This window comes from Anas acuta, chromosome 7, assembly GCF_963932015.1.
Source record: "Anas acuta chromosome 7, bAnaAcu1.1, whole genome shotgun sequence".
Lineage (NCBI taxonomy): Eukaryota > Metazoa > Chordata > Aves > Anseriformes > Anatidae > Anas > Anas acuta.
The window spans coordinates 34002089-34013853 of record NC_088985.1 but is presented as its reverse complement, the minus strand read 5'-3'; the positions used below and the strand labels follow the sequence as shown (position 1 = coordinate 34013853).

General features: G+C 36.8%; 1 protein-coding gene across 4 annotated transcripts in view; it reads right to left on the bottom strand.

Annotated features, from left to right (window-relative positions):
- Positions 1-4429: 4429 nt before the first annotated feature.
- Positions 4430-11765, bottom strand: part of ACADSB (acyl-CoA dehydrogenase short/branched chain) — a 16637-nt gene continuing 9301 nt past the window's right edge. For all 4 annotated transcript variants that reach the window (XM_068689070.1, XM_068689073.1, XM_068689072.1 and 1 more), the window contains 4 exons: positions 10773-10862; positions 9078-9215; positions 8332-8431; positions 4430-7670 (listed from right to left, as the gene is read on the bottom strand). In XM_068689070.1, the coding sequence (XP_068545171.1) occupies positions 7600-7670; positions 8332-8431; positions 9078-9215; positions 10773-10862 (399 nt within the window). In that variant the 3' untranslated portion in view covers positions 4430-7599. The remainder of the gene's footprint in view (positions 7671-8331; positions 8432-9077; positions 9216-10772; positions 10863-11765) is intronic.

The following is an 11765-nucleotide window of genomic DNA, read 5'->3' as shown; positions in this document are numbered from 1 at the left end:
AATTCCTAGCAATTGTAGACAACATGCTCTTTTGTTCAGGAGCCACTTGTTACATGCATAATTAGAGACTGCAGTAGCTGTGTTTAAAGAAAAACTGTTTTCCAATGTAATGTGTGATCTTGATAATAGTATTTTCATCAAAGGTAGCAATTACATTCATTAAGCTGGGACTGGCAAGGCAGCAAGGAAATTAAGTGGAAGGTGAATAAAAAGCTCCCCGTTTCTTTTTAAAATCTCTGTCTCTTTATAAGTTGAAATGCACCATGTTGAGCTGCAACTGGAAAATACATACTGAATATAAAAAAAGAAAGAAAGAAAAAAAAATAAAGTCCTCCTTAACCTTTCTGAAGAATGATCCAGAAGATATCCTAGGGACACCTACTATAGATGCACTTTTCAAATTAAGGGGCTTTATTCTACATTAATTTCTTATGCAAGTTTTAAACGAGCTCAACATATGATTCAGGTCTTTAAAGGCTCCAGGGCTCTCTAGGATTAATTCACTGTTCTTTTCACACATAAATTAATTGTTTTGTGTTCCCAAAAACAGCAAACAGCACATAAATCAACCAGTTCAGGAGAGACACGAGGCTGGTACCTTTTGCAAATCACTGAAGTTCACTATTTATACTTCATTATTATAACGTAACTTTAAAGTTAATAACACGTCCTACTTTTACAGCTTTTCCTTTACACGGATTGCTTGAATACACAACTCATTTTAGCAATTTGATTCCCTGAATGGCAAAAGTTGTGGAGCTGTTCTCCCAACGCTCATACTTTTCCAGTTAATAATTCAACCACACATCACTAATGTATTCCCAAACATTCCCACGTAAAAACAGATAGTAAGAATAAATAGTCTCCCCCTCCCCTCCCAGCCCACCAGGCATTTTGCCTTATAACCCTTGTAAAAGTGAGATTTGCAGATGGAAAGAAGGGAAAAAGATTTGCATATGGAAAGAAGGGAAGATCTAAACCTGTGAGCCCCAGAGCCACAGCAGGCTGTGCGCAGTCCGCAGGCTCCCCCCATGCACTCCTGCTGAGCACGCACAGAGGAATCATCTCATTTATTTTTTTTTTCCACTCCAAAATGTAATCCTGCTTTCTTCCAAGCTGAGCAGCAGGGTTAAGCAGGTATTTCCCTTGTACCTTTGCCCTGTGCTGGCAGAGCCAGAGCAGTGCTAGACAGCCCTACTCACCGGGCAGAGACGTCACTGCTTCAGGTTAGGTCTGAGCCTTCCTCATGCATCCTGGCAAAATATCCCCCGTCAGGGATCTGGGCGAGCACCCCAGCAAATGACACTTTCAGCAAGGGGAGCAAGAATAACTTACAAGCACTCGCAGCAGGACAGGGTTAGAAGCAGACCACGGCAGGTACCATGCTCCTGCCTTGAACACAGATGTCCCAGCATGCGCTCATCTCGAGGCAAGGGAGAAAAATTAGAGCCAGAACCTTGCTCCAAAAATAACTGCTTCTCTCTCTGCCCTTCCCAGAAATAGAATATGAAACCACAGCATCTTGGCCAAATTGGAATTTGCATAGTTCTGCGAAGCATTTCCTTCAGTTAGGAATGATTTAATTATTCTTCACTTCCTCTTCTAGAAATCATTCCTGGATAATGATGTTAGCATAGAGCAGATATGTTTCAGTCAAGAAAAAGATGTAATTCAGTGCCAGAAGGCTTTTATAGTTAAAAAAAAAAAAAAAAAAAGAAAAGAAAAAAAAATGAATTTTGGACACTTCTAAATAGAAGTAAGTGTAGAAAAGGTGAGCTATTCAATTGCAAGTCTGAGACACCAGAGCATTGGGTGTTTTAACCTGGTGCTGTGTCAGCCCCTGAAGAATTAGAGGACAACCACAACACTCACGTGTCCCAGAGTCTTACATTTTAAATAATTATTAAATAATGACAAGCTGTATTACCTCCAGAGAATTGTTTATCTCTGCAAATTGAATCACTGAAGCTGAAGCACGGTAGAGCTAAAATACTTCTGGTATGGAATGGAAGACCTGTTACTGCACCTTACCTTGGACCTTAGAAACTGTGAATCTTCGGTGATGGCTAAATATAGCTTACAATAAAATGGGTTTAGCTTTTATTATTCAAGCAACAAGCAAAATAACCTGCCATAGCAATGAATTGTACACCTTGCCTTAATTAAGCGGAGAAAATTGTTTTCTTTTTAAAGCTTGCTTGGACAGGCACTGAAAAGACAAAAGAAATTTGGAATTTACGAAGGGAGCACAACAGTTTGTGTTTGAGAAAAATCACAGAATGGAACATAAGGAGTTTTTCTCTGAACACAGGGAAAACAAGACTATGAACGTAAGTACAGCCTTCATATCATATACCAATCTTCTAGTACATAATAGGGAGTCATAAAACATTTTCAAAGTTCAAAAAGTACCTGAGCTGAAAAAGTGCTTTGCCTGAATTCTTGCGGGAACAATTGGAGCAAATGCTGCATTTGGTACATAAACATCTTCCATCTCAGGAACAGAATGTCTTAACATTTTCTTTCCTAAAACAAACAGCATTGGCTTTTGCACTAAAACACATTTGCTGCATACCAACTATATATTCAGCAGCTCAACTAACAGCACAAGTTCTATGGAGCTTTTCAGCATTTAACTGAATTTCCAGAATCTTAACTTTAATTTCTGAATTATTCCTGGATTCTTTTTTCTTCACTCAGTTTAAGATTCAGAGCACAAAGCTATTCCATATGAGATAAAATGAAAAGAAAAAAGACCTTTGTATCATTTCAAAGTTGGCTTTTTCTCTTTAGCTGGTGTTGGGTGCATGATGAGGTGACTCCATAAACAAAGTTTTATCAACCTTTTTTATTTTAATTTTATTTTTAGCAATGTTGAAGTTGAGTTCATTGCTGTGTTTTAGGTTTTCCAGTTTCTATTTTTTTTTTCCCTTCAAAGTACAAGATGTCCCTGGCCATGGCAGGGGGGTTGGAACTAGATGATCTTTAAGGTCCCTCCCAACCCCACATGACGTTGGATGAATTTATTTTTCCACATGTTCAGAAGTCCTCATTGTATATATTAAATGAAACTGAGCTCTGAAAGCACAGTGTTTTTGGCCATCAAGATACAGTTTTCCATCAGGTGCAGAATAATTTTTCTTTAGTATCTTTAGTGAAGTCATCTGGAGGCTTTTATATATATTTCTCCAGTAGATATAGTTCTCCAGTATTAGTCACTCTACACAAAGAGAAAGATGAGAAAAGTTTCAGAAGGATGTGAATCCAGATGATCTTGAAGGACAGAAGAATACACAAAAATGCTATTGCTGTCTGTTGAGATTGCACATCTTTATATTTAAATATAAATAAGAAAAAAGTTACAAAGTCAGAAAAAATACATTATACATTGTATGTTCTTTTGAACATTAATATACCAATATGAATCAATGTTTGAACAATGAACTATGAAACAAGTTATTAGGAAACACAGCGGTTAGTTCTAGTCACCCAACATGTTCGTGGTATTGCACACAAATAGAGTATTTTTAGAGGATAATAAACAGAGATTTCAAAGCAGCTTATTCATATGTCTCGTACCAGCTAATGAGAAATTCCCTCAATGCCACTACGCTGGACTTTGTTAATTATAGTGATTGATCTGACAGTCACCATGTTTAACTGAAATATTTATGGTCATTTCTATTTGTCAGCCTAGAACTCTGGATGAGCTGTGCACTGATGTTTGACTGTCCTTGGCATGGATTCAGTGAACACTCAGAAGCAGAAGAAGGAAGGCACTTGCTCCCTCTCACCTGAGTGCACAGCCAGCCATACTACATACCTCTACACAGCCAAACCCGGATGAGTAAGACTTGCAACTGTTCCATTTCACTGAAACTGTGGAGTTACACTTCAGAGGAAAAGACAACTCTTTGCAAAATGCTCTGCAACTACTGCATTTCAATGGAACAAATTCAAAATCGGGAAAACTCTTCGGGAATTGTACAGCACATGCCTGATTTGCCCTGTCAGCTCATGCCCGATTTGCGCCTCCTCCAACAGTTTGCACAGTCATTACGTAACAGGTAAATATTTGTGAAATATTTGTGGCAGCTGTTGACCACTTTCACATAATTCTCGTAGGAGAAGATCTATCACATTGGTATGGTGAATACATTTTGGGACTGAGAAAAAAATGTTTCAAGAAAGACAGCTGCTTTTGAACCAGACTGTTTCAAATCTAGTTTACCGTGGCATGAAGAACTTGAAATGCGTCTCTCACCAGAAGATTTCCAAACGGAAAGGTAATAACAAGTTAATTAGAAAATTCTTTACATAGTGAAAGGCTCCCACTGAACAATTACTTTATATTTCACGTAATCCTCTTCTAACACAATCTTTACATGGGGAAAAGAAAATGTGAAAGAAAGAACAACAGCACAGAAAACATTATATAAAATGTTATATTTGAGTATTTTCCACGTAACAATTAAATCTTTCTGAGGAGAACTGCCTCAGATCTTTATCAAACCAGGATAATACTACAGAAACCTGACAGAAGATATATTCAGTCTGTCCCAATGAAAAAAAGTGCAATTTAAAATGACAGATTATTAGAGAACCATCAGCTGATACACAAGATCAGCATCTTATCTAGTCGAACATCAAATTCAGGCACTTTTTTATACATTCCTAATGCTTTTTTCTTCTTCCATCCAGGGAAGCCCAGATGTTGTATTTGCTTACTGAAGGTGTTGTTCCAAGGCAACAGACTGGACTGGCTGAGTTGACTAAGGGCACAAAGGGACAACTCACAATATACATACGTAGTGTATAAAGCAGCTTCAAGCCCTACCCTCTGCACGGAAAGCCTCCCAACATTCACAGTGCCAGCTCTGCAGCCCCACACCTGTTGGTGTAGCCAACCACCATGAACAGTCCCATGCCCAACCGTGCCAAATGCAGAACTGCAGTTTATGGCAATCCATAAATGCTTGTCCCAGACCCAACATGGGCTGGGAGACGTAGGCAGCATTTAATAGCTCCTGGACAACAGAGCACATTCTATTACTAAACCAGAGCCTGTGCTAGTGCAGGAATGGAACCGGACTTGAAGCCATCAAACAAGTTGACCCTTCCTAGAGTCAGTCAATGGCCAGAGCACCCGATGCTTGATGTAGAGGTGTGCCCGTGCGTGCCCTTTCGAAGCAAGAGTAGAGTCTGGAAAGAAACTCGGCAGTTACAGTTCATTTGTGCGCATATTCCTCCACAGAATTTTGTAGACAAAACTCCAATGAAATGCATACATTTCTTCCAAAAGGTATTAGAAGTGACAGATTACAGCATATGGAACTGAGAGACGTGAATTCACAGCTGTAGCAGTATTAAAGCATTGACCTAAGGGCTTACGTGCAGCTGATGAAGCTGTCCAGGTTGGTTCCTGGAGTATGGCACCCAAGTTCAGACTGCTGGAAATCACATTATTTTGATTTTTCACATTTTTTTTTTCCTCAGATAGATATCTGACACAGTTCTACACAAACAGACAGTCCTTTTACATAATGCTGAATATCCAGCCTTTAGCAGTCCTTCAAAGAGCTCTGCACTTTCCTTCACAAACGGTTTGCTTTTAGCACTATATTAAGTCAGTGAAGTATTGTCACCCACTTTGTAGCCTCACACAAAACTACAGAAACCAAGCCAAGATAGTGTTTCAAACTAGAAAACCTACTAAACAGTATGAATCAAAACATGATCTCTGCTGATACTCATGTTAGCAAAGCAGGCTGAACTGCAGCAGCTAAGAACAGCCTCTCACTCCAGCAAGTCTCATTGTATTAATCAAGGTAACTCAAGCATTCGTAGTATGATTATGATCACTGTCAGCTCACAGACTATAGTGAACAGAGTAACTAGTTAGACAATGTGGCATCTGTACTCTTAATTCTAGTCTAACAGCTGAAAGAAAGCCTGCAAACATTCTAAATGTATTTTTAAAAATAATATAGCTAGAATAATCTTTCAGAAATCATCTAGTCTACAGTTCTACTTGTGCATTTTTGAAAATCTCAAAATGGTTGATCAAACTCATATGGAAGATACTTTTTTAAAAAAAAATCTGATATAATTAATTCTTCACCTACTAACAGGCAGAGTGTGTATGTGAGGGAAATCACTCACAAAAAAGAGTAGTTACTTCCCTTTGAGGCTGACAGCCAATCCAAAAACCGTCCTTCCTTGTTTCTTTGTATAAAGTACTGCAGTCTGTTTGTCTTATCAAATTAGACTTATTAAGGATCATCTTCACTAGTTTTGCCAAAGAGTTCTCTACAAGTTTGAGACTGTAACATTCCAAGCTCCAAAGTGACTCATCAGTGACTAACAAGATTTAAAAGTGAGATTCTTTTAAGTTCAACAAAACAGAAAAACAATCCTTTCCTCCCCAAACCACTTGAAACAAATTGCCAGTTACAGCAATTATAGTTTTTCATACACTGGGCTTTCAGTCTCTTGATTCTTAGTTAATTAGTTCTCCAACACTGAAGAGGCTTCAGCAGTAAATAAAATGTCTAATTTTAAAGTAAACAGAGAGGGACAAAAAAGCAAATACGTCTCAAGAAAATTATTTCCCACGCTCTCAGAAGAAAAACATCTCTGCATGTAGAGAACCACTCATTTCTATGAGTGAATTTTCTTCACTGCAAATTAACAGACCCTCCCCAACTCTAAGGAAGGCTCTGAGGTTTAAAGTTTGTAACATATAGTGAACCCAGGGAAGTCCCTGTGAAATAGTATCACAGTTTTCTTATTACCTAGCTTATATCTCTGTCTTTTTGCAGAACTACCAGAGCTTTTTTAATGCCATTTCACAAAGATTTCAACTCAATCTTTTATAAAAGGATAACTATAAATAGTCTCTTTGATTAAAACCCTTAAGAGCTGAGAATGCTGGAAAGGGAGGTAGACATTATCCACTTTTCAGTACTACAAATTGGGGGCTGGAAGGGCTTAATTACCAAGATATACTTAAGAACACACTAAGGGCTGCTATAAAAATTACTCCAGTTACAGCAGCACCATAGACATCACTCCACCAGAAAAAGAGAAAACCATCACATTTACCTATTTTCAAACACCACTCCTGTAACCTATAAGGCATTAAGAACAAACAGAAGCATCACACCACGCAACAGTTGTGTTGCACATGAAGAAACCGTTCTCTCAGGTGGCTTAACAGAGCCTTTTACACCAGCCAAGCCAAGGATTTCTTTTGTTTTCACTTTGAAATTTCAAAGTTGCGACACACTGCTTGTATAATCTAAAGCAAGAAAATAATGCCAGTCAATGTATTAGCTTAGAAGTGTCTCGGGCAGAAAGAAATACTTTTACCCATGATCTGGATTTGTATGTGGAATTCATGATTTAGCATGATTTACACATTCAATATCCTAAAATGGGAATTCATGGTTTTCCTTATGCTTTTGTCTGTGATGATATATTCTCATTTATGATACCATATTATACCATATTGATTTTTACAATTACAAATAAACCTGGAATTCACGATTAATGTTCAGTGAAATAATGTCTGTTAACAGTCAAGAAGTCCTTCAGTTTTCAGTACTCCTGGGCCAAGCTTTTTGCAATGGTGCTCAACTGGATATTTGAAGTTCCTTCATATATTGTACCTGAAATCAGAAGAGAATAAATTAGAAGACTATAAAACTTTGGTGAATATCTGAAGAGAGATCAATTCTAACAGACAAACTCCAACATTTATAATTATGAAGTGAAGCTTTACTGAGCAAGTTCTAGAAGCAGAATTAATATTTGCATAAGCGTTCCTATCTTATTATCTGCAATAATCAAAATACTTTTATTTTGGTACAACACAATGACAAGAAGTTTTCCTGAAAAGCAATTCCAAGATAACCACCAGAAGTTAACTATTAACAAATGATATCAGCAGTAAAGTCAAAGGGTAACATTGTTAGAAACATCAAAGTGTTAGGTTCAGAAATTACACTGGTAAACACATCTGGAAAATAAAATTCTACATAAATTCAGATCATTAATTTAAAGATACTACTTTGATTTTTTTCAAACTGGAATTTTCCTAATGAAACAGAAAACAATGTGTGTCTGTATATTATTAATATCTAATTAAGTACTGTTACTAGCTGTACAAACACGGCTATTTATACCTAAAGTTTTACCATGTGATATCTGAGCCTTTGGATCAGTGTTGGTTACAGATCTTAAGGAAAAAAGTATCTTTAAAAAACAGCCAGTCACGCATGCCCAAGCTTTAATGCTACAAGAAATGCCTGTTAAGAAGCTACCACTCACCAATCTTGCAATCACGGTAGTATTTTTCTATTGGATAATTTTTTGTATATCCAACACCACCCATCCATTCAATGCATTTACTAGTTGTCAGTGTGGCAACCTATGAAAATAGTTTCACTGTTACGATTTCAGGATTGAACTTCTTGAAGGTGATAGTAAATTTTATTCTCTGTAGCCATTTAAAGCAAACACAAAATAGTAAATAAAATAGTAAACTAGAACAAGTGAGAAAATGACACTGATATGTTTGTGTTCATCATCATACAAATAACATCATTCTATATCAGAAGACATCAAGAATTCACTAGCCATTATTAACAGTAACTACAAAGAGGCAAAAACAATCCAGTTCTGAATCTTACTGAGCCCCACAGTTGTGACCAGTAGAGTTGATATGATCACAAAGTCTCACCATACCATTTCTATGGCCACAAAAAGAGAATTCTGAAAGAGTGAATTCTCTCAAATGAGTAAAAATACTAATTCATTTTCTCTTTTAATGGGGCTCTTTTTTATTTTTTTTTTAATTTTATTTTTTATTTTATTTTATTTTATTTTTTATTTTATTTTGGCCACTGAAAAAGAAACTGCTCAAGTCCCTACTTTACTTTGAGACTGAGAAATAAGATAAAAGTACCCCACAGATTTCATAGCAAAATGTGAATTAAAAGTTGCACATTCAGTAACAAAAGAAACTGTCAAACAGCAGTGAAACAAGTTTATTGAACAGAGAAACTGTAAATTACCTCTGCAGCATAATATTTGGCCATGCTTGCCTCCTTTATGAATGGCTTTCCTGTTTCTGCAAGACGGGCTGCATTGTATGTCAGCAGCCTCGCAGCCTCCAGCTGTGTGGCCACCTGAGCTATCTGATGTTGCATTCCCTGCAATAAGCATGCCAAAAGTCAGACAGAACTAGCACCCAACTGGAATTTCTAGCAAGAATCAGTTTTTCCTACTACAAAGGAACATACGTACACTCTAAAATTAAAAAAAAGTTTCAGATGGTCTGGTAATTGCACATGCCTCTGCACTGGTGGCATCCAAGTTGGCAAAACTCTAAGTCACTGAAGTCCTTTTAGGAACTGCACTCCCCTTTTCTCCTTCCCTATTCTTGGATTCAGGTGTAATGGGTAACTTCTGCCTTGACTGGCTAGCCAGGAGGGTTCAACATGAACCTACTCGAACCCATGAGCACCAAGGAAAGTGTAACCCAAACCTCAAAATTCTCCTTGGCAGTGCAGGGACAGGGGTTGGTCAAAGCCATATTTTGCAGCTAATGAGAATGTTTGTACATTAACATGTCTACTACTGTCTACTATTAACATGTCTACTGTCTACTAATGAAGCATAAGTGAGACAGACTTGAAAAAAGTACCTCTTAAATAAAGTGAAGAACTACAAAGGTGACAACTACTACTTCCCATGCCCCATACCCATGAAACAGAAGTTAGGAACGGCAAAGAAAGAAGTATAGAGGACATATCTGATGAGGGGATTCAAGGGGAAAGAAAAAGGTGATGGAACTCACCTCTAAATGTCAGGTATTACAGAAGAATAGGATTACTTAAAGTGACCCAAATATTACAATGAGTGAAAATGGACGTTTAGTAGTCTAACTTGCTTCTAAACATAATGAAATCTTTCATCTTATTAGAACATTAACACTGCTCCTTAAAATTTGCAAAAATATATAGGCAGGTCAAAATAACAAAATGATTCGGCAATTACAAATTCCATTTTCCATTCAAAAGACGCAGTTCCAATCATTTCCTAGATATCTGTGGGTACTTCCTAAAATTTGTATAAATTATGAGTAGTACTAATGTTCTTTCCCTTCAGCTGAAATGTAGGTTTCTTTTAACAAGAAAATTACTATAGTAATTACAATTATACATCTTCCTTATTAAACTATACATCATTTTTGCAACAAAGAGTCTTTTTCATTTTAAGATACAGATATTATCATGGAAACTAAATGTCTTTGTATAACACAGGAAATATAATAATTCAATCAGTTTTCCTCATCTTTTTATACTTTCTAGTGTCTCCAGAAAAGGCCTTCACCTACACCTCATAAAAGCGTATGAGAAGTGGACCACATTCTATGTAGTGTGAGATTAAAATCCAAAGAGAACGTAATTCCATGTGTATTATTTTCTAAAGCAGTGAATGAATTATTATAAAAAAAATTACATTAATACTGTTTTGAAGTTTTTAATGATTTATACTCTACTTGCAAGAACACATGGCACTGAATTTATACATTTTACATGGCAGATGAATGCTCATCTGCAATTCTTCTGAAAAATGCTTCTCAAATATGAAGCAGAGAAATGACAGGTTGACCACAAATTAGGCAAATCACTTATTTCACCAACTACTGTGTGATCACTATTACCCTTTTACAGAAAGTTTCCCATGAGTTCATTATCAGGTACCTGGAAATCGAATATGCTTTTCCCAAACTGCACTCTCTCCTTTGTGTAGGGAATTGTATGGTCAAAACACCCCTGCGCCAATCCTAACATCTGTAAAAAAAAAATAAAATAAGGCATATATTCAGTAAAAAATAGTTGAATGAATGCACCTTACAGAGATGAGAGTAGTTGTGCTTCTTTCAGTCAGGCAGTTCAGATCATCTGTGTAAAAACCTTAATGTGCAGATTAAAAGTTTTCTTCTTTTCTTATTGAGGTGAGTCACCACAATAAGCCTACTTTATACTACTTCAATCTTGAATTAAACATTCTTATTAAAGGCAAAATATTTGCAAAAACACTAAATTTTGAGCAAAAGTTGAGGGTCAAATGTGTTTTTGCAAATAGTAAATGTTTTCAGAATAATTTCTCATTTTAGGTTGGATGTTAGGAGGAACTTCTTTACCGAAAGGGTTGTTAGACATTGGAATGGGCTGCCCAGGGAAGTGGTGGAGTCACCATCCCTGGAGGTCTTTAAAAGATGTCTAGATGTAGAGCTTAGGGATATGGTTTAGTGGAGGACTGTTAGTGTTAGGTCAGAGGTTGGACTCGACGATCTTGAGGTCTCTTCCAACCTAGAAATTCTGTGATTCTGTAATGATGTCCAGTAGCGTATGGGTATTTTTGGATAGGTCCAAATATTAAGCTGAAAGCCAATAGCCCCAAGAAGGTAAAAATGTAACTCTGACTACCTTAAGACATTTAATCCTTTTTCAGTTAAGGTTCTAGGAAAAAAAATACAATATATACGAAAAGGTGTATGTGGGAAAAGAACATAGGTAAATAATGCAGTATGTTGCTGATTAGCTGTACTGGCATACTTGTTGCTTCCTTATATAAACTTGTGTAGATGAACTAAATATATCAACTTCAGCACCTGTGACAATATATACAGCTATCTTGCACTAAAACTATCTGAAACTGTTTTCACAGCCACAATTACATTTTTACAAAAT